This window comes from Mizuhopecten yessoensis, unplaced genomic scaffold, assembly GCF_002113885.1.
Source record: "Mizuhopecten yessoensis strain PY_sf001 unplaced genomic scaffold, ASM211388v2 scaffold11069, whole genome shotgun sequence".
NCBI lineage: Eukaryota > Metazoa > Mollusca > Bivalvia > Pectinida > Pectinidae > Mizuhopecten > Mizuhopecten yessoensis.
The window spans coordinates 257541-282765 of record NW_018408864.1 but is presented as its reverse complement, the minus strand read 5'-3'; the positions used below and the strand labels follow the sequence as shown (position 1 = coordinate 282765).

Below are 25225 nucleotides of genomic sequence, written 5' to 3'. Positions count from 1 at the left end.
TAGAGTAATTTTACAAATTATATAGGGCGCTATATAAATGTTGTATATTATTATCATTATTACTAATACATAGTACCATATTTCAGTTCGATGAGCAGAAACATAGATAACCATGGTTACAACAAAGTATGTGCGTGTTATGGTGGAATATAACGAGGCGGGAAAATGTTGAAAACCTTATTATTATCGGAAGGCTGCTTTTGGCATTAATTGTTTTTCCCCAGCATTACCGAATCCCAGATTTATATTCCGCCATAATATACAAACATATTTTGCTTTATATATTCTACCAAGTAAAATGTAATGAACGTATTGTTCTTGGCTACCTCAGTGTCCATTCACCTATGGTTAGCAGGGTAACGTAGATAATCTCAAAATTAAATTAGGCTGCCCTTTTGCACGCGCTAACATTTGTCACGTGATGCCTATATATGTTTACATTTTGCAACAACTGATCCAGTTGGCAGTTGTTCTATATAGTCTATTTAATCTGGATAAATTTGGGAAGGATTTATCACTTTCAGTCGCCATTCGGTCCACAGGCGATACACATGAACACTGACGTCATGCTTTATTTCCAAACGAAGTAGTGATCGTAAATCTGTCGAATGCTGACATCGTATGTTGATGAGCAATGTCGTGAATTGGTGGATTTTATTGCTTGAAATAAGCACTTGATAAAGTATGTGATATGATAATAAAATATACTGATATAGCAAAGACATCAGTTTCGTCCCTAAATATACACGAGTGTCCGTGTCATATTGATTTTATTGAACGAGTTTAATTAATTCAATATGACGTCATCCTCGATATCCAGGAGTTACGCTCACTTACGCTCTTTGCACCCCTGGAATATGTCAGAGCAAAATTGAAGGCACGGAAAAAGAGGTTTGATTGGTCTCAGGAAAAAAATGACCAATTGTTAGGCTGATACGTGTCCTTTGAAGATTACAAAGGAGCGACACTCAACTTCAAAGCCTGTCAATTTTTACCGTTACGTGACCGCGAGATTCTTTTGATGTACATCAAAGGATCGATCTAGTCTTCTTGTCTCATCAACAATGTGGTTCACACTGAGCCTTTAATACTGCTATGACATATTCCAGGGGTGTAGAGAGCGTAACCCCTGGATATCGAGGATGATATGACGTTGACACGAATGTAATATTCTATTTATAACATAACATTCATAATTTTAAACAAATGTGTGTAATCAGCTGACTCTATAATCAGTGTAATGTAGTTCCAGTTTTTGTTTTATTATGTTCTTTTTAATAATGATATAAATGCAGTTATAATAATGATAAATAATGATGATAATGCGGTTATAATAATGATAAATAATAATGATAAATAAATAATATAAATAATGATATAAATGCAGTTATAAATGCGACGACAAAATCAACATTTTGTATTCAAATCAAGACGACAGTAAACGTATCATGTGGTATACTAAATAAAGGGAGTACCTATAGTGCGTAGGAATATATGTTCCCACGGTTTGGCCAATAGAAGCACCTTAAGGTTTTATCACACATGTGTACATAGTAAAATGGGTCAGTTGTGTGATAAAAAACTTAAATTAGATTCATAAATATACTGATGTACGATACATAAATACACATTTGCATTGTTAATTTAGTATTTTCTTACCACTGTCAAAACCTGTATGTGTTTGAAACTTTTCTCTTGTATTACCATAGCTTTGATAATTATTTCTGAGAGGAAAACCATACCTTTTGGAACTTTTATGACGAAAATAATAAGGCTGAATATAAAATAAAATCAACAACAAGTTGCAGAGTGTAAAAATGCAACGTGGCTAGACCATGATTTTAACCCTGGCCCTACGGTAATTTAGCCCGAGTTTTTTCTCTGGCCCCGACACCAGACTTGGACTTTTTGACAGATAGATGTCTAGTACATATATCTGTCAAAATGTCCAAATCTGGTGTCACGGCCAGAGAAAACTCGGACTAACGGTAAGTATATGGTCTCCCCAACCAACTGAGTTATCTAGTCATCGGTATAGCTCGGATCTACACACAAAAAAGGTTGTACAAAAAATAGTTTAACGGGATTGTATTCTCCAGTGTTTTGCCTGCATTGGTAATGAACTTAATTCCTTATGATCCTAGAACAAACTAGTGATTCTAGTAGCAATGACTTATCACGTATTAATAGCATGTATCACGACACTTTATAACACACAGTGAATTCTCTTAATGTTTTATTTCTTTACAGAGGATGTTTAATCGACAAGTCAATGGTCTGAATTACTAAGTTATGACATTGGTTTAATGTATTTCGTTATGTCCACGTTCTGACAAACGGTACTTACTGTATCAATCAACGGTTTAATGTGGACAAAATCAATGTGTTTTTCACGCTCTGGCTATTTGTATTTGTTTTCGAATTACAGCTGAAAATCGATTTTACAAAAATTAGTAATGTTTTACTATTGCATTAAGCTAATGGATCTAAATTAGAATTTTAATAACTTTGTTACTGGCTTGGTATATTGATTAAAGAGTTGAACAATGAGTTTGTGAAATAGTTATAAATCGATAATATAACTAATGTGATTTTCTCGTTTAAACTAAACCGTCACTGACCAATAAAACCTCAGGCGGAAAATACAACGCTGTTCATCGATCTACAATTGTAATTCATTATCTTATGAATAACATATACACATGTTATACTTCAGCACTGTTTTAATGCTCTTTTGCAGTGTACATTTTCATGTGTTTAAAATATCATCACGAATAGATATTGTTTCACTATTTTTCAGTTTGAGATAATTCCTGATAACTTTCCCCTGGAAATATGCTTACCTCCCCTTACTGAACATGACTTGATTTCGATTTTGTAAGCAGGTAAATAGCATATACTACAGTCTAAAAGAGAGGTTGGGGAAAATTCTACCTACAGATTGTGTGGAAAAACACGTATTATTTGTCATATCAGTAAAGTTGGCAATTCCTTAAATTCTACAGATTTCAAGAAAATACTTAATACCTGTTACTCCTGTTGCGATCTGTGTAACCGTCTATGGCGAGGTAGGACTCTACGTCAGTTGCCGTTTTAACTGCTCTCTTGGTCGCTGTGGATGTTGGGTCGACAGTCTCTCCCATCGACAACCTTTCTTTCCCAAATCCTTACGACCGAGGGATCTCCTCACCACACCCAAAGGTGGATTCGTCCCCTGTCACCTTCCTTAGCTTACTAACTCCCCTCCCCACACCAAAGGTGGATTCGTCCCCTGTCTCCTTCCTTACCTTACTCACTACCCTCACCACACCAAAGGTGGATTCGTCCCCTGTCACCTTCCTTAGCTTACTAACTACCCTCACCACACCAAAGGTGGATTCGTCCCCTGTCACCTTCCTTACCTTACTCACCACCCTCACCACACCAAAGGTGGATTCGTCCCCTGTCACATTCCTTACCTTACTCACTACCCTCACCACACCAAAGTTGGATTCGTCCCCTGTCACCTTCCTTAGCTTACTCACTACCCTCACCGCCCCCAAAGGTGGATTCGTCCCCTGTCACCTTCCTTCCCTTACTCACTACCCTCACCACACCAAAGGTGGATTCGTCCTCTGTCACATTCCTTACCTTACTCACTACCCTCACCACACCAAAGTTGGATTCGTCCCCTGTCCCCTTCCTTAGCTTACTCTCCCCTCACCACACCAAAGGTTGATTCGTCCCCTGTCACCTTCCTTAGCTTACTCTACCCTCACCACATCCAAAGGTGGATTCGTCCCCTGTCCCCTTCCTTAGCTTACTCATTACCCTCACCACACCCAAAGGTGGATTCGTCCCCTGCCACCTTCCTTAGCTTACTCACTACCCTCACCACATCCAAAGGTGGATTCGTCCCCTGTCACCTTCCTTACCTTACTCACTTCCCTCACCACACCAAAGGTGGATTCGTCCCCTGCCACATTCCTTACCTTACTCACTACCCTCACCACACCAAAGTTGGATTCGGCCCCTGTCACCTTCCTTAGCTTACTAACTACCCTCACCACACCAAAGGTGGATTCGTCCTCTGTCACATTCCTTACCTTACTCACTACCCTCACCACACCCAAGTTGGATTCGTCCCCTGTCACCTTCCTTAGCTTACCCACTACCCTCACCACACCCAAAGGTGGATTCGTCCCCTGCCACCTTCCTTAGCTTACTCACTACCCTCACCACCCCCAAAGGTGGATTCGTCCCCTGTCCCCTTCCTTAGCTTACTCTCCCCTCACCACACCAAAGGTTGATTCGTCCCCTGTCACCTTCCTTAGCTTACTCACTACCCTCACCACACCCAACGGCGGATTCGTCCCCTGGCACCTTCCTTAGCTTACTCACTACCCTCACCACACCAAAGGTTGATTCGTCCCCTGTCACCTTCCTTAGCTGACTCATTACCCTCACCACACCCAAAGGTGGATTCGTCCCCTGTCACCTTCCTTCCCTTACTCACTACCCTCACCACACCAAAGGTGGATTCGTCCTCTGTCACATTCCTTACCTTACTCACTACCCTCACCACACCCAAGTTGGATTCGTCCCCTGTCACCTTCCTTAGCTTCCTCACTCCCCTCACCACCCCCAAAGGTGGATTCGTCCCCTGTCCCCTTCCTTAGCTTACTCACTCCCCTCCCCACACCCAAAGGTGGATTCGTCCCCTGTCACCTTCCTTACCTTACTCACTTCCCTCACCACACCAAAGTTGGATTCGTCCCCTGTCCCCTTCCTTAGCTTACTCACTACCCTCACCACAACCAAAGGTGGATTCGTCCCCTGTCACCTTCCTTCCCTTACTCACTACCCTCACCACACCAAAGGTGGATTCGTCCTCTGTCACATTCCTTACCTTACTCACTACCCTCACCACACCAAAGTTGGATTCGGCCCCTGTCACCTTCCTTAGCTTACTAACTACCCTCACCACACCAAAGGTGGATTCGTCCTCTGTCACATTCCTTACCTTACTCACTACCCTCACCACACCAAAGGTTGATTCGTCCCCTGTCACCTTCCTTAGCTTACTCACTGCCCTGTTTGGCCTTCTTGGTTATCTGTAGATTCCGAACAGCCAGACATATTGGACTGGAAATCCCCTACATTTCTATTTGGGAAATTCCGTGTCAGCCACACTTTTCTACAATATACTGATGTAAGTTAGGTATTGTCGTATACTGAAACGAACATTGTCTGTGAAAGAACCGCGAATCTACAATCAGCAGTTTTTTTTGCTGAATTACGCTATTTCTTAGTTTGATATGAAGGTCGATATTTTTTATTATGATCATTAGTGTTCCTTGTTGTTGTTTTTGGCTATCCTCAATGGTGCCTTGCTGTAACTGCCCAAATTGTCACAAAGAGGACGTGACATTACTTAGATTTGACCTCGATTTACGTGGCGGGTGTCGTCGATGAAGCAGAAAATGCTTACCCTTCCGAAACGTCTGGTCTTATTCTCCTTGTACTTTTTCAAGGTTCTCTATACTAATATTTCGTTTGGTTATATTTCACACTAGTTTTATCGATTTTGAGTTCGAGTTTTGGTTCTGTTGACACTTGGTATTATCTTTCGGCATTTTTAAAATGTGTCATGAATACTAGTTCTGGTCCTAGTATTATTGCCGCCACCATCTTAAGGAAACAATTTCGTTGTCAGATCAGCTCTCACTTGCCCTGCGCTGGCAACAAATCGAAATTATTCCGCTATTAGATGTCTCCAACTTCCTATAGACTCTTTGCACACCCATAGGGACAAACCTTGACCTTTCATCGGTCGACTTTATTTTGTTTTCATTCTTTTGGACTGAATATGTCGGAGAGCATTATCAAAGAATAATGACAGACAAATTTACAATACAAGATTTCAAAAAAGGTTTCTTGTATCCATTGTCATCTAAAAGAGAAATATATCGACGTTTTTGAGAAAAAAATGTGTGCCTTGTGATTTTCCTTTTTACTAGCCCTTGCGTCTCTTTGAGGGCGTTATATTTCTGAATTCTAGCTAGATATACATGGCACGTGTCGTGTATGACGCTTACCATCACGAAACAATGGTCTTCACCTTTCTTATACTTTTATTTTTTACTCCATGTGAACATTTCCTTGATTATGAGTTTTAATTACGGGTTTATTTCCATTTCGGTATTTCCCTGTTGTGTTTTGAACAAACCTTTTTTTTTACCAAAAACTGTGAGGACTAATATCACCTCCTAAATCGCACGCGCTTGATCACAATATCCATCCTCGCCCGCGTTGAAAAGCATATTCCACAAAATCGTCAACGACTTGGATAAGTTTTGGAAGTTGTCAATGCTTTGATAGTGAAGCGCTGGATTTCCGGAGAAGAGAAGTCCTGTGAACGTTTTTAGTTTCCAAATATGTACCAAACTCGCATTGACCTTCACTTACAAACCTTATTAAGTTTCTTATTGGTCTATTGTCCTTCCGCGTGGTGTTTACTGTTATCCTATGATGATGATAACTTATGAACAGTCCTATATTACATGAACAAATTTAAAAACAGAGTACTTACAAAGATCCAATTCTCACCAGGGCACATACGAAAGGCACCAAGAGAATACCGAAGTGCCAACAGAACCATAATTCAAACTCGAAACCGACGATAAAACTACAGCAAAATGATTTACATGAAGACCGTTGCAAAAGTGTAAAGTAATTAGGACCAGGTGTTCCGAAAGGGAAAGCGTCTTCTGTTTTATTGACGACACCCATCATAGCAATCCAGATAAAATCTTAAATAATGCCACGTTCTCGTACCATGAGCTCGTGTAGTGACAACATAACCACAAGGCACAATAAAATACAACGACCACACACGAATATTTCCAAATGACATCTTGATTGAGATCACCGACGTGTTCATATATATCTTCCCGCAATTAAGAAAGATTATCGGTAAAAAGTTATGATTAGAGAAACTAACACTGCTTTTGTTAACTCATTCACCCCTGAAATTTCACAATGAACTATTCCAACCTTTGAATTGGAAGAATTAAAATGTGTCTTAAGTGGTGAATGAGTTAATATCACCTCGTTTGATAGATTAGTGGTTGTCAACCAGACCACGTTGAATTTCGCTATATGATCGTTATCGGCGCCCTACAGAATCGGAGCTTCCTTCTATGCCTCGTGCTTCAGCAATAAAGGTGATCTACTTTATCCATTGGAACACTTTGTAGGTTCTGAGTGAATGATTGATGGTGCGTAACAACCTTGTTCCAGTTAAAATCGATAAAATTGATTTTTTTCACAACACGAAAATCTGCTATTTTTTACAACATTTTTACATTTCCTCACCTTGAGGAGCCGTTAGGACTAACGAGTGCCTTCTTATGACCTGAATGAGTTGAGGGGATGGTACGAGTACCGTGTGGCTATATATGACCTGAATGAGTTGAGGGGATGGTACGAGTACCGTGTGGCTTCATATGACCTGAATGAGTTGAGGGGATGGTACGAGTACCGTGTGGCTCCATATGACCTGAATGAGTTGAGGGGATGGTTCGAGTACCGGGTGGCTCCTTATGTCCTGAGTGAGTTGAGGGGATGGTACGAGTACCGTGTGGCTCTATATGACCTGAATGAGTTGAGGGGATGGTTCGAGTACCGTGTGGCTCCTTATGTCCCGAGTGAGTTGAGGGGATGGTACGAGTACCGTGTGGCTCTTTATGACCTGAATGAGTTGAGGGGATGATACGAGTACCGTGTGGCTCTATATGACCTAAATGAGTTGAGGGGATGGTACGAGGACCGTGTGGCTCTATATGACCTGGATGAGTTGAGGGGATGGTACGAGTACCGTGTGGCTCATTATGACCTGAATGAGTTGAAGGAATGGTACGAGTACCGTGTGGCTATATATGACCTGAATGAATTGAGGGGATGGTAAGAGTACCGTGTGGCTCTATATGACATGGATGAGATGAGGGGATGGTACGAGTACCGTATGGCTCCTTATGACCTGAATGAGTTGAAGGAATGGTACGAGTACCGTGTGGCTATATATGACATGGATGAGATGAGGGGATGGGACGAGTACCGTGCGGCTCTATATGACCTGAATGTGTTGAGGGGATGGTACGAGTACCGTGCGGCTCTATATGACCTGTATGAGTTGAGGGGATGGTACGAGAAACGTGTGGCTATATATGACCTGAGTGAGTTGAGGGGATGGTACGAGTACCGTGTGGCTCTATATGACCTGAATGAGTTGAGGGATGGTACGAGTACCGTGTGGCTCTTTATGACCATAGCTTGTTGAGAGGCCTTTGGTCCACTATTCTGTTCCGTATAACTTTGGTGTGTAAAAGGGCCATTATGATAACCCTGTGGCTCTATATGACCATAGCGTGTTGAGAGGCCTTTGGTCCACAATTTTGTTCCGTATGACTTTGGTGTGTACAAAGGCCATTATGATAATTATCTGGCTCTTTATGACCATAGCGTGTTGAGAGGCCATTGGTCCACTATTTTGTTCTGTATGACTTTGGTGTGTAAAAGGGCTGTTATGATAACTGTGTGGCTCTATATGACTATAGCGTGTTGAGAGGCCTTTGGTCCACTATTCAAAGCGCCGTTGTGACTTCACTTCGCCGTATTCCTGTATCTGTGACAGCTCCCGGCTGCACGTTCACAAGTGCCATCATATTATCGACATTACCTTCACGCGTGTGTCTCTTTAATATTCTAATAGACTATGCGGCAGTTTATTTCCCTAGGTAGTTGAAAGCTGAATCATATGTACTAAGTATTGACGTCCTTTATATGAAATGATTCAGGTGAGATGTGTTGTGTTATCAGCCAGGTAAGGAATATTCGTATAGTGGATCAATGAAACATTAAGTGACTTAATACTTTAGTACACAAGTTCTATGTGCGCAAATGTAAGCAAGTTTTATTGTGTTTCCGTTCAGATAAAACTGGTATTATAAGACACTTACCCTGTATTATTTTTCTTACAAGCATTTACTTGTGCTAAATGAAGCCAACTAATCAAGAAAAGTTTTGAGTTTTAAAATGCAATGTTTATTATCTTACAACTCATTACGACGTCATCTTTCGGTTTGACGCCAATGGTAATGCAAGCGTGAGAAAGTAGTCCGCTTTCACGCATAGTGAGATCGAGTAAAAAAGTACGGTAACTAAATCATATGTTTGGCATGCCCAGTACTGCCTCACAGAATTGAGTAACATATAGCCGCCTGGTTCATAAAGGATCGTTTTACGGAATTATTCTAATTAATGTAGCGGTCCTAATGTTAATCTGAAAGAGTATGCTTTTATCAATGCTTAACAGTATTTATGTTTCGCGTGAAAATAACTGTCGAATAAAGTTGTGTTATTAAGCATTGATAGAGAATGCAAGTACAATACATCATCAAATAGTTATTTATAGAGGTACACATCAAACGGCTCGCACAACACCCGATACAGGTTGGTTGTAGTGTATTTTATAGAAGCACATTGTCAGAAAACATTCCTCTCCGCATCTGTAATAACAATAAAACCGTAAAAATTTCAGCTATTTTTATTATTATATTAAAAAACAGTTATATTCTACAAATACACACGCTATGTACATAGGGATATATTGTATATACATGAGACCCTTCAACCTTTCCACCAATACCTAGTATCTTACTGTTCTGCTAAAATTCACTCAATTGCTCAATTCTGCAATTAAGTATCACCTGGTTTGGTAGTTATTACAAAAAGCATCAACTGATGTTAAAATGAGACACGTGCTCAAACCCATTGGAATTTCCAACGAGCATTGCGTCTTTATTATCCATTTCCAATTCATATAAAATACACCAACCTATTGATAATGTCTCGAGTCTAACTGTCGATTGTAAACAAGGCATAACTACGCATTGTTGCGATAACTCTGCCTTTCTGTCGACCAATATATTCAAAATGTTATTCTTCTGAAATTGTCCACGTTTTCATTTTTATTTCGTGAGATAACACGGAAATAATCCCTTCTAAACAAACGTGAATTAGAGTAAAGTCTTTTGTTTATTGATCAAATAACCGTTATTGTTTTATTTATTGTTATCGCTTTCCTTTCCTTATGTTCTTAAAGTGTTCAGAATTTTTCTCGAACGTTAGAACCGTCTCAGCAGATAGCGTGCCGTTGACATGCAAGTAATTGTTGATGGCCGTTCGATCGTTGTTCACGTCGCTAAATATATGACCGCTGTATCCAGGACAGATCTCAAAGTACAGGTCCACATCGTAGTTGTGGTCACTGATGTGGGCCTACAAAAAATGTATCAACAAATCATTGTTACAAACTGTATATCACAAGGTCTTATATTTCAATTTCCACTCAAGTTGGACTCAATGAAACTACCAAATCTTGTCCGTTTCACTTGCTCATGAAATTCACCAGATTAGCATTGCCTGTGCGTATGAATACGTTTTGAGATTTTGCATGGATTGTTCAAACACATTTTTTTTTTTTTTTTTTTTTTTTTTTTTTTTTAAAANTCATAATATCTTCTTTTTCAATATCAGCTATCATTACGAGATGGTCCTCCATCAATTAGTGGGGGGAAAAAACACGCTTTAATTGAAAGATAATGATTGTATTGGTCGTTTGTATAGGGTGGTTTAAAAATTGAGTTGGTATTGAGACAAATACAACATGAATTGCGAATAAAGGACCAACTCTGTCCATCACCCTACGGAACCGACCAAAGCAGGATTTTGGGGAATTGACGTTGATGTTTTTATTGCAAATTCGTACATATTTTACACCTTTGTGTAAATACGCTTCACTGGTCATTGTCTAATGAAGGTGACAGGGTACGTACTGTTCTACAAGTCATACTTACCAAACTGTAGAAAATGTTCAGAAAAAAAACCCAACAACCTTTCTTTGTAAATGTCACGAAGCTAGTGAAGGAGTTCTAGTTCTGTGACATTTTACTGTTTTAAACAAAATGTTGTTAAAAAACTTACTATTGTGTCCGCAGGATGTCCTGTAATCCACACATGTAGGTTGTCACGTGCTGGAAATATTACATATCACGAGTAAGTACGTGCTGAGGGGATTCTATATAATCAACCTTACATCGAATGCTTGTCACACAACATTTACATTAAAAACATTAATTTTTTTTAGAAAAAAGACGAATTAAAACATACAAATAAATTAAAATAAAATAAATCGATAAATATATATATATAATTAAAAAAACAAAGATCAATCGACATACTATGCTGAGCTTCCGTCGAGCGCTCGAGATATTGATGTATGTACCACCGTTAAACAGATTTTCATTGTATCATAAAATTCATTGCTGAATTTTAATAAGTGTAACATAGTCTTTCTAGAGACACTACCGACTATTATCATGAATCTGTAAATTGGCATTTAACGGCTATTGAAAAAAATATATAAACCTGAATTAGAATACTTGAGATCTCCATTGTCAGGGCACCGTACTCAGTGAGAGCAAGATATCAAATGTCACGGTACCTTGGTTAGGTATGAATTGGGGAAAAAACAAGGATACTCATTTGACTTACAGAAGGATATCCGGACGAGTTCTTCATTAAGAGTAATCTGCCAGGCGCAGCTCAGGCAGGCGTCTTTTCCCTTTTCTACTTCACCAGCTTTCCTGGAAAATGATTAGAACATAATTGTCATTTCCTTGCGCATTTTAACCGATCTTGTTGACCTTTGTGTCGGATTGTTGATATTCAGTAAATTCTACAAACAAATCCCTCTCGCTTACATTCGTGGGCATTTGATATAGAGTACTTTTACAATAACGGAGCTTTACAGAAATCTAGGTCATGTAACCTTCGTTGTCTTATTCAGATTCTTCTTAAATGAATAAATAAAACCAGTGACTTTACTATGATTTAGGTGGTTTTGTATTCAAGTATCTAACAAATATGATAAAATTGAATTAACTTTGAGTATCAAACCTGACATTCTTCGTTTATTTCTGAAAAAGTTGATAAATTTCCCTCGTTTTTCGTAAAGTGGTGCTCTCACCCCGAATGCTAAATTTCTTTTATGAATATAAAAGTAAACGTTATTGATGTTTTGCTGAGTCAGCTGTTGTGATCAGGGTAACGTATCGATGAAGGAGTCGGTCCACTGTTAACGTGTTAAAAATCAATGATGGGGTGAGAAAACAAACATACGGCTATTAGCAAATACGATCATATTGGTTTATACTTTATATGAACCCACCCTATCGAGAGGTCAGGAGTTATGAAGAATATCTGTCAACAAATGTAACGATTAGCCTTAAATACAATCAGGTCACACGTTGATCAAGTGGTTTGTGAAGTAGACAGATATAAAACAAAGTTCAAATTATTTTTTTATAGAATAATGCCAACAGTAGAGCCACAATTATATTTCAATACATTTTAACCGTTACATGTGGGCTGAATGGTTCCTGAAATACAATGTTTACATCGAGATGTTTACCATTTGTCTCTGTATGGTCGTGTCCCTTCAAGAGATGAGCAAATCAATAATTTTTATATTTGCAGTTTGTAAATTGATATAAATATGTACTAGAATTGAGATGGTGAATCACTATTAATATTTACAGCTTGTAAAGGAACATATTCTTATTTACTAGAATTTTCATTTTATTTTCAAGCATGTATATGGACATTTTTGAAATGCTACGCTAACAAAAACGAATACATACGTTTTATTACCACTCTTTTATCAGGTGTTACAATTCCTGGAATATACTTGATTAACATATTTCAAAATCAATTTGAAGATTTTCCTTTCAATTATGACAATATAACACAGGAACCAATCTGTAAAATATATAAACATTTGTGTGTCTGCGAACGTGACCTAATTGATGGCGGTGGGGTCAAGGTTTGAGCTGGTATTTGCAATAGACAATCCCACCAGCAGGCTAGTTGTCTTCAATGGCCTGATGGGGCTTCACGTCCTTGTAACGGTTATTACCGAGCCTAGGACGAAAATGTCGTCAATAGAAGGGAGGGCTATCCTATTTTATAGAAATGAAATCTGGGGTTAGATCTTCATTAAATAGGATTTGTTGATCATTTTATCAACAAGACCCTCCATAGTAGATAAGTAGATGAAGTTTATAAAATGCAAAGTATGCCATAGGGTTAACGTGATTTCAGCCGAACTATGGCTCTGATTTCCATACTATTTAGCAGGTTCTTTTACAACGATATGTATTTTATTCGATAACATGCTTTACATAATCCACAATGTAAAACAGGTCACTGTCGCCCTGTTCAAGTAGCCATAATTCGATTTTTAAAACATGTTGTCGACGCCACACTGAAATTCTAGGGTTTCGCATCTGTATCACATTAGCCTCTACCATGTAGGTTCCAGTACATCATATTGAAATGAAAAAATACAAACATCAAATGAATAAGTAGAATTGAGAGTATGATCTTCTAAACGCCGACAATTAGTCAGCGCAGTAGGTCTTATTATGACACATTCCTCAATATCAGTAACTGGCTGATGAATAAAGTATACATTACTTTTCAAACAGTTTTCAACTTTTGATTCTACTGAGTTCAAGAAGTTTCGAAGAGAAATTATTGCTCTGTTCCCTCATGATTATATGAGAGTGCCAATCAACAAGGACCAGTAACGTGAAACTTCTAAAGCAAATCAATAGTATTTGTCTTTTGCGTTCACTATCTGTTTCTTAATCCTTTGATAGTTTTCTTAATAATCAAATGATATCTTCTAGAAGAAAACTAGAGAAAATGGGCAAGGCACCGATTACATTCTTCCCTATGCATTGAGTGATCACACAAACTCTTTTCCGTAAATTACGTTTTATCATTGATCCCCTTGACCTATGTAACAAAATAGGCTGTAATTAGGTACTTAATGATGAAGAATGGAGTCATCTTATAACATGTAAGACAGTGAGTATCAATAGAGAGCAGCTCTTTGGTCAAAAGTACATTTGAGTTCAAATCTTACGATTTGGGCAACACCGTGCATTGATTGACGGAGGACTGTTGAATTGAAGATAGTGCTACAGGGCTACCATCTAGTGGTGACCAAGTCAGTCATGGATGCCATAGAGATAAGGAACGAGAGTGTGAACTCCCCGAACCAGACATGGGTAACGGTCATTTCCAAATGGTACTTCTAAGTATTGTTGTTTTGGTAGGAGAGAGTTAGATTAGAAGTTAGATTAAATTGTCGCACGTGCCTCATTACTTATGTACAATAGCTGGTACCTGTTCATGAATAGTTAATGTTGTATATAGATTGTTAAAAGTACTTTGGGCAGTTTTAAGAAGGAGTCTAGAGTGGAGAGTCGGAATACGATGTTCAAGAATGTGAGCCTCATGAGAGAGAGGCCAGGGAAGGCCTCGGCCGGAGGGGCCTGGGATGGCCCGGGCACGGCACTTGGTGTGCTTTAGAACTACGTGTTTGTTGTAAATCTATATAATATGTATGAAGGTAGATTTGCTGTCGTGTTCCAGAACTGTGTTAAAAAGGACATTTGTTGAATTTAAGAGAGAAGGCCTACTCGAGGTATAGACATTGACTGTCGCGGCAACAACGTGAAGTTAATAAAAACCCAAGTATGCATGTGTTGTCAGCGTGTTATGTTGTTACATAAGATTTAGAACCCTAAAGCTCAGTTTAATTAGTGCACGAAAGGCTATTAAAATATACACGTTTTAAAATATGAGCTCAAGAGTTTAGGATAATCACATAAACTGATTTCTAAATTTTCCAGGTTTTTCAATTTTCCGTTCCATTTTTCTATACAGAAACTGATTGGTCTAAGATGAAATCCATTTCATGATGACCTAAGCCCTTACATTATGCGACTGAAGCAGTGAAGAAGGGTTCGATTGGACTCGTTATCAAGATAAAATATTGTCGTTGCAGCATGTTTTTCAACATCATGAAATGGACGCTGTTTTCCAACAAGACAAGTTAACACCAAACTGCAGTCCTGACAACAGGATGTTTCTGAGGCATAACCATGTTCCATGTTAGATTTACCAGCAAAGTCTCAAGATCTGTAATCAACAAAACATGTTTGGAATGTTGTGTAGGAACCAGCTTGGCGTTGACAAAATGATCCCGGTTTCATTACAAGAATTTGCTAATATTTTGTATGCACGAGTTGAACAACATTCCCGCTAATGTTGGTGTTACACACGGTCTATGAGGCGACGCACCAATGCGGGGACATATCGTATTGAATCGACATGTTTTTAATGACCCATAAAAAACTGTCAAGTGTGAACGATTATTTCCACTTAATAAGTTTCAGACAGATCATACGCTACTGTTCGATGTTTTATGAAATGTACAACTATTTAAAAATATTATAATAATTTCTAAGCCAGTAACGTTTCTTTTTTTGTTGAATATCTTTATATGAGTTGATGGTGGAGGCACACAATGAGCACTTAGAGGGTATTTCAGACGTTTATAATCATGATATTAGCGATGATTATGATGACGACGAGAAGCAAACAGCTTCGGCATCAGAAACCTGCAGCACCCCCGAGACTAGCGGGAGTACAAGGTTTGTGGATGTAACATACGAGCTGACAGACACTTTAATTACTGAGATCAATAAATGACAGTAAATTAATAAAGGGACCTTTCATCAGTGATTTTCATAATGGTTCAGTTATTAGCTATAGGCCTCGGTCTGTCCTGTTAATACTTAAAGTTCGTTCTCGGGCCAATATGTTAGACATTGACCTAATTAATCCTATTTTATTAAAAATTAAAACAAAGTATCATATCAAAGGTGTTTGTTGTTGCAAAACATACTCTCATAGACCGTGGGAATCACCTCCCTTAGCATGCGACTATATATACGGCTTATAAGTCTATATTTACTGCCTGAAATCGTGATATAGAAAATCATTGCCGAGAGATAAATCAGTAGAATTTGTTAGGTGAGTTTGCAATGTGAATATAATGACTTATTGTCTCTTTTTATTGTCAACTGTCAATATCATTGTTTTATTTGCTTTATAAAGGGTCTTTTTTGTCCAAGTCTTATTCTGTTTTGATCCTTGCTCATTTAAAAAAAGAAAATGAGATAAACCGTAAAAAAAGTCCAAACAACAAATTATCTAAGACCGGTCAACTTCAGTTGTTGTTGGTTGATTTGTTTTTTTATAAAACAATGCAAGGTATGGTTAACTGTCCAGAAACTATTCATCAAAGATAAAAACGTTCGTGAAGAAATAACGCTCCATAGTTACGGTTTTTGGCAATGACCAGGGGATCATTAAATGTTCTATCAGTCAAAACGTTTAAAACCTTACTTATCTCAACACCGCATTTTTATTAACTCATTTTAACCATTTTGCTTGAAGACAAGCGATATTTATACCGGACCCAATTTATAAACAACAACATTGGAGCAGGGTTCTTTTTAACGAAAGTTGGTTAATGAAATAGATTTCTGTATCGCCTTATACAAAAAATTCAGACTCATTTCTCACGAACTATGGTCGTTCCTTTACATCTTACCAACATGTTTGAACGTGCATATGAAAAACAATTCAAAAATAGCAATAATCTTTACTAGCACTTAGCTGACTCGATGGAGAAGCGGCGTTACTTAATTCAAAGTGCCTTTGCAGGGGAATATATAAATGGATATCGGATGTCTTGATGATCAAAGCTGATCTAATTTTGATATGGTTTGCGTGGAAAAATCAATTTCATGGAAACGTTGATACGTCATAAAGTGTTGACACGTGAAAGATTGGTACATAAAGTATGTAAAGGTTTGGTTTGGTTTGTTTGTGTTTAACGTCCTGTTAACAGCTATGGTCATTTAAGGACGTGTCAGGTTTTAGTGGGCGGCCCTGAACCTGCGACCCAGTGGTGGAGGGCTTGTGGTGGCAGAATATCAGACGCCTTAACAAATTGGCAACCGCAGCCAATGGTATGTAAAGGAAAAGTGAAAAAAAGACTTGCTCAATACGGTATGGTAATTCAATTATTAAGGTTATTGTTTTCATTTTTATATAAATTTGACAATTGAGAATATCATTCCTTACTGAAGGATGTTACACTACAGTGTCATCACATGATTAATCTATTCCTCTTCGGTATACATAATCAAGTTACGGGGGGCATTCATTTTCATTTGCTATGTAATAAATATAGAAATACGGTAATAAATATAGAAAAGATATGTGATATTTACTTGTATGTGACTGTCATTATTCTGAACTGACTTCCAACTATATTCTGTGTCATTTTAAAGAAAATGTGTCGTTTCAAAGATACAGTACAGCGTTCGTGTACTATAAGTAAAATCATACCTTCCTCCATTAACAACCAATATCCAACCCCACAATAAAAAAATTAATAAAATAAATGGAAATAATAAACATAATGAAATAGTCAAGTAGCTAATACATATCAATATCTATACAAACTAGTCTGTAATGAAAATAGTGTTCCTTCTCCGTCATCCTCGATACAAAAAAAGGTTGACAATAATGACTCCTTAGTAACATGCTACACGTATCAGGATTTTCTGGGTATATGCGTCCTGGTAAACGATAAATAACGTACTCAAGGTGTTCTATCGTGTACACTTAAATATACGCAAGTCGGCGCCATGACCTGATTGTGGAAGGACTACGCAATAAATTGGTGTCAGCAAAACATAGGCATATAATCAATGTTTTTAAGAAATAAAGCTGGTGTCAATCTTTTATTTTCAATGAATGTCACATATGTCGTTCCAGAAACAATTACTGTTCCTGAACTTTTTTTTTGTGTTGGGATATCATAGATTATGCTTTTCTCTACCTGGTTTTAACATAAAACATATAAGTAATTATCGGCAGACTAAAGACCCATGTCGAACTGTGACGGTATATTTGCTGTGATTAATATTACATTGTCTTGGTAGACTGTTTATAACAAGGGTCAATGATTTACTCCATAGATTTTGTTAATGATGCGTTACATATGTTTGCACGCACTTATTCTCTCGTTCTCTGGTCGCCTCTGTTGGTGGTCTAATACAGATATTTTATGACATTTTGTTAAACAAATGTTCATCTGGATACAGTTCAGCGGTTTGGTCCTAAGTATTGACGGGTTATAGTTTTTAAATCTTTCATGAAAAGATATTTAATAGTTGATTTGCTTCCTGATAATTTTTAAACAAAAAGCGCACCTTTTCTCGATAGCATGTTTCCAAGACAAGGAAATACTATGTCTGCACAATCGCAATTGCTAAGACAATTTTGACGTGTTGTTTTTCATGGTACTTGACGTGACTCGTTATAAGCTATACAGACATTTTTCGGGTTGATAATCGAATTTGTTATGGAGAGTCTTGTAAAACAAATTTACCACCTGGTTAGAGAGTTATTGAGATTTGCATATGGACAATTAAGAAGATGAATAAAAGGTATATAAATCACAAACAAACAAAAAATGTCGCTTTCATGTTTACAATTTGAGAGATTATATTGCTCAGTTCTGAAGTAAATATTTTTTGCTCTTTAGTTTCATAGACAATTTCTACAGTTAACACATACTAAACTTTATACTTATATTTTGATTGGATGGCACCACCGACTCCAAACTATGAAACTGCTGTGTCATTCTGAATGAATGGGAAGTGAATATATATCGTTTTGACGCATAAGGATCCCCGTATCACTGCGTTATTTGTAAACTATACAATCGGCAACTCTATTCCTGTCGTTTTTACAGCTTTGCGGATTCATTTCTGGAAAATCACATCAAACTGTAACGAACTTTTATGAAACAATAATGGAGGTGAACTAAATTAAAAGAATCACCAAACACCGTTCTGAGTAAAGCAATGCAATGATGGGGCAAACCAGGGTTCGAACCCTGGATCTCCGATCATACAATGTCGCTCTGAGTACTGCTAAACCCTCGGCTGATTCCGGTGCCCTTCGTCACTGTTTGATATCGATACGGAATAACTACATACAAAAGAAAATTTAGGCGGAGTTATTGTATGTACAAAAGTTATCTTATTTTACCTGCATCGGGATCCCTCAAGGACCTCCTTCATCTATTTATGTTCCCAAGGCCTTGTTGTATGAATGCATTTTAGTTTTTTTTAAACGGGGAATAATCAACGGGGAATAATAAACACAACCATTGTCAATATTGTTTATTTTAACTTTCTTTGATCTTGTTTATATAAGGGGTCACGTAAAGGCTTTGCGTTTTTAAGTGATCGATGGAAAAGCAAACACAATGGAATGGTTAAAATATCGATATAAAAAACGTCAGTGATTTAATTTCAGAGCAAACATGACTTATTACATAAACTAGTTGAATGAGAATATTGATGGCAGGTAATGTGTCAGGTCAACATTACAGGTCGATACCTTTAACTTGGAATAGATCAGGCAAGGACACAGCATAATTATATCTTCCAATATCAATCAATGGTAAAGCTGATTATCATTACTCACTATGCAGGTATCAGTCAGGTTGCTGGAAGTGCTACATTAGCGGCATTGAGGATTGCCTGTGTCTGTTTTGTTAAAAGGTATCGCAGATAAATAATTAATTACGGATACAGTTTTATTTTATTTATCTCCTATCAAAAATGTAAACAACGAAATATTCTGCAACATTAAAATGTCAATAAGTCAAGGTAAAATTATACATACTTTGTGTTTGTGAAATATCCGTTGAAGTACTTTTCAAAACAAGTATTCCATAATTATCATGCATTTTGCAAAATTATAGTTGTTCGCAATTTGAATGATTTTGTTTGCACTTTGGTGTTCTCAAGATTTTTTGAATGTTTGAAAATGTAAATAAAAAAGTCAAACACGAAAACTGCAGGGATCAAGGTATGGACCTAAACATTGCAACGCCTACACTACCAATGTTCACACACAGGAATTATATAAGCACAGCTTAACAACGAGTGATTAACTTATGAACCGCAAAACATATGAACAAACTTGACAGATGAAGTTGCTTTTAGCTAGGTAACTCTTTTTGCTTGCTTCATCTTCTTTATAGAAGGTAGAACACTCCAAGTAAAACAAAGGGAAGGAACTCTGAGTGGTATTAGATACATACAACACATACAATAATACAACACATACAATACATACAACACATACAATAATACAACACATACAACACATATGATACATACAACACATACAACACATACAATACATACAACACATACAATAATACAATGCATACAATACATACAACACATACAACACATACAATACATACAACATATACAATGCATACAACACATACAACACATACAATACATACAATACATACAACACATACAATAATACAATAGTTACAATACATAAAATACATACAACACATACAATACATACAACACATATAATACATACAATACACACAATACATACGATACATAAATACATACAACACGTACAATACATACAATACATACAATACATACAATACATAAAACACGTACAATACATACAATACATACAATACATACAATACACACAATACATACAATACATACAATACATACAATACACACAATACATACAATACATACAATACATACAACACATACAATACATAGTTTGAACTGGATGCTGAGTTTTGATTAGTTCATCCAATTTCTATGAAATTAATTTATTCCAAATTCCAGTATTGAACTACCCGAGGATGGCAGTAATACCGGACATAATGCTAACTAGACAGGTAAAGTAACATGACGCACTACCGCGCTGTATTCACTTTGCGTTTGTCAAGTTTGCATTTATATTGCCTTTGAATAACAACTGAAAGCAGTTCAATGTTTAAGTGCTCATATATTTTTTTATCATAACTATTTAGTAATTGACATGTTATCGTATTTGGTCAAAATATTAATTAATCATGATGCAGTCGAAGATCACTTTTATTTTTTCTAAATTGAGGCGCTTCAGGTAAAGGTAACCACTTAGCCAGTTTATAATTGCCAATAATAGTTCCACTCAGAGCTGTTTTTATCTGGAGAGTTTTTCCTTATATATGAGATGATTAAACAACCATAGGGGGTTTTCTGGAATGAAGTGACTTCATTTGTCAAGGTATTCATCCTGCTGTGCTCTTTATTCCTCATAGGTTTTGCAGTCAATAAGTTTGGATCTCAAATTTCAATCTTACATTTGAACAGTGTGAAATATTTTCTGTTTTAGAGAATAAAAAATGTTAATGTTGTATTAACATTTAACTGTACCTGAATTAAAACCATATATAAAAGAAATCTGTAATGAAAACAATGTCAATAAACGAATGAATATTTCCAGAAACATTCGAACTTAAGAAACGCAAACAGCACAATATAATACAAAATAAATATAAAAAATCTCCCACACCTGACCAGTAGATGAGAAATTAAATGGAGCACCATTACGTAAAAAGCAACTCCGCCCGACTTTCTAAATCGGCCTTTTCACGAACATAATTGTATAGCAAATGTATCCTACACAAACTTTGGATGTTATAGGCACTGGCATGAAATCTGTAAAGTTTTAAATCACTTATCATCGCTTCTTACACATTATATACATAAAGGAAATACACAATGTTTTTCATGTTAGATTGAAAAGTCAATCCTCAAACTCTTTATAGCTGCGATTGAGAAAAAGAAGTGTGACGTCCACAGAGTGACCAGTCTTTTGCAGGTTCAGGGAACACGTTTTACCTGTTGTCTTCTACTACTTGTTATCGTAATAGGCAGCTAACCTTGGCCCTTTTTTGTGAAACCATTCTCATGCTTAAACTGAAATTCTGTGCTCATGTCTATTCACTTGTTCGAGTCATTAATAAAACAAACATTTTGTCAACATTTTTGGATAATTTTGAGAGAGACTTCAAACTTCATTGTTTTAAATGTTCAAACCTTACTCTCTGACCCTGTCACATGATTCAAGCATGCAGTTACAAGAAGGTTGGTTTGAGCCAGAAATCCTTACTTGAGCATGAAAATACGGACTAAAGTCTCCTGTATCGGGGATTTCCTCCTGTGTCTTCTATTAAGTTAACATTGAATAAACCGAAATTGGCCTGTTTTCCCTATTGCAGAACTTTGGATCTATCTATGAGTTTTTAAACATTGAAATTGTCATCCGAGACGATTATTTAATGAAATATTTTAAGTGCACAGAAAGCTTATACAAGTATATATAATAACTTATGGCTCATTCAGTCGTTTTGTTTCAGCCATGCGAAATTCAGCTTTCTCATTTTCTCACCATTTGACCTGGCAATATAAAAGTCTAACGTAACTTAATAGAATCAATGTATATTTATTTGGCCATCCTTATAACATGTTTGCTGTCAGTTTTCCATGCTCACATTTATTGTGTTCAGTGGGTAAGTAGGTAGGTTTGTCCGACATTACAGCAGAAGTAACGGAGGAAATACACGAACATGACATATTAGACACGCTGGAAAGGGGGTCATAGTATTATTAGTATTTCGTTAATAATTAAATAAAATTATGATATTTTCTTGATGACAAGATGTCATTTTTTTTATTGTTTAGTGGCTACGATTTTGACATATTGTACACAGAGTTTTTTTTATGTGTCAGCCCGTTTTTTTCTATGGACGCTACGCACAAGGCGTGACATGTTGAGTGAATATATAACAGACGGTTGACAATTAAATGTATTAACTGAATATTACTCTGTATTCTACGCAGATTTATGGGCAATGCTTGATAATCTATAATAAGTAAAGGGCATACACGTGTTAAGCAAATTTAACAAATGTAATAAGAGTAATATACACAGGAAAAAGCGTATCAAATAACATGATAATAAATTATCCATCTCGCATTTAAGAATTCACGAGTAATTTAGAGCCTGATAATGATTAAAATATAATGAACAACCATGCCCAAACAATATCTCTCCATTCTACATAAACGTACGCACGACTTGGTATTCATGATTATTAAAAGGATCAACTAAGAAATATTGTCTATGTATCTATCACACATTAGGCCATTATATGTTGATAGCCAATTGCCATTTTCCGTATCATATCTTATACATATAGGTTCCCCAACGAGGGATGGTTGGTTATCATGTTCATCTCGATACAGTAAGTTTATACTCATTTCGTATAAAGACGGGATGTTGACTAAGTGTCTTTTACAATTAAAAAACTTAACTAACGAGTGTCGTATTTAACATGATAAGCAGCCGTGATAGTTTTCTTGACCATACTGTTCTCCCATTAAGTTCGTTTTTTTTCTCTGTCTATTTTTTGGAAAACCACGTTTCCTTTTGAAAATAATTATGTCTGATTCTGATTGAAAAAACAAAAGTCTTGAATCAAAACGTCACTATTTAAGATGACCTCGCAAGACATTGTTACTTGACGCCACAGTTAAAAAAGGCCCATAAAAACACATCAAGGGTGTAAAGCACTAGTGGGTATCCAAAATATTTACTACCTCCTTGCAGGTTTATCCAATTGTCGTGATTGTGGGAGACACCTTTTAAAAGATGACGCTGACGTTATTATTAGCTTAATCAAACAGATGAGTTAAAATGACACACATCAGTCACAAAGCACTTGATCTCTTGTATGATAATAATAGTAAGCCCCTTGGCAGAAATAAGACAAAAAAGTATCAGGAAAACAGTGGTAACGTATCTAGGCCCTTCTCCTTTAGGATGCTATAATGCTAGGTGATTAATAAATATTTATCGAGCATGATACAAATCTCAAATATTATGTTTAAATTTGTGTTAAACTACATATTTAGTGATTTACCTGCTAGTAATAAAGAAATATCGTCCATATCGTCGATGTGTTCCTGATAATCACAATTATCCGGCGAACATTTTCTATAAATACATTTTTATCATATAATGAGTATCACATCAACTCTGTGCTGCACATACATTATAATAATACAAACCTTAGCACGACAATCAAGTTTTTATGCATATACATTTAAAAAAAGAGTCTATGAACAGCATCAATTTTGTTCTGCTTATACATTATAAAAACCCTAGCACCACACAATGATTAAAAACATAATTTAGCACGACATCAACGTTTGTCTTACAAATACAAATTTGAGCGCGGTAGCACTCTCCTTTACAAGTACGCTATAAAATACAAACCTGACAACCACTCGCCTCCCTGCTGGTGCCTTTCGTTTTTGAAACAGTATTGACATGTTGGATGGTTTATCGATGGTAATGCGTTTGTGAAAGGTCGTTTATAGATGCACTCGATGCTTGAAAGAAACTGATTTCACCAAACTGCATGCACTTATCCTGTTTAAAGTTCAGAAATGTTGGGAAAATGGTCTTTATGTTAATTTCACTGAACCCTAGATTTACACTGACTGCTTGTCTCAAACCTAAATCTTCTGTCTCAGAGCCTGTCGGCTACGTCTTCCCGATAACCCGAGTTTAACACCACACGGCACTAATAATTCTGCTCCAGTTGCCTCGGTCCTGCCACTAGAGACGTCTGAGATAAGGCTGTCACCGGAGCGCACATGTATGTAGGGCTTGGTACTGGCTGTGGCTCCAGGTTCAGACACGCTCTGGATGTAGTTCCTTGTCGCTTGTCATTGGTCGATATATTCTTATTCCTCCATTGACACGTACTTCGTACACTTTCATGGGTTATACCTGGGAAATTCATGATGCAAATTTTCTTTACGATTCATGTGACAATTATACCTGAATTGTGATTGTGCTGCATTCTTTAAAGTCATTATTTATTACACATTTTATCTGTATTAAACTGTTGAAACGTAAATTGTTGAAATTATTTATTCAGGATGAGGCAAATCGTATGAATTCAATTTACAATCTAACTTCATACTATGTTTTACATTTATTGTCTTCTAATATATTACCAACATATAATTACATATGTACTTACTATTGTCACAATTCTGACATAATTTTCTTATTTGTATGAAACACTTAATGCAAATATGTCTCCTGAGTGCTATACGTCTATTGTTTAGTCGGCATAAGTGTCGTAAACATCAATCTCACTAAATAACTACCAGAGTTATAGAATACAATGGGTGCTAAGGGACACTAACTCAACTAGGAATATCTCCATATTCAATGTATCAGTTGTATGCCATGGATGAGAATAAGTTAAACACACGAC

At 36.8% G+C, this 25225-nt stretch overlaps 1 protein-coding gene across 1 annotated transcript; it reads right to left on the bottom strand.

Moving 5' to 3' along the window:
- Positions 1-9581: 9581 nt before the first annotated feature.
- Positions 9582-24617, bottom strand: LOC110465319. Its single transcript, XM_021521051.1, has 4 exons — positions 24211-24617; positions 11596-11687; positions 11026-11075; positions 9582-10320 (listed from the first exon to the last, which is right to left on the bottom strand). Exons 1-4 carry the CDS (start codon positions 24264-24266, stop codon positions 10114-10116), a joined length of 405 nt encoding a protein of 134 aa, XP_021376726.1. The 5' UTR covers positions 24267-24617; the 3' UTR covers positions 9582-10113.
- Positions 24618-25225: the final 608 nt, after the last annotated feature.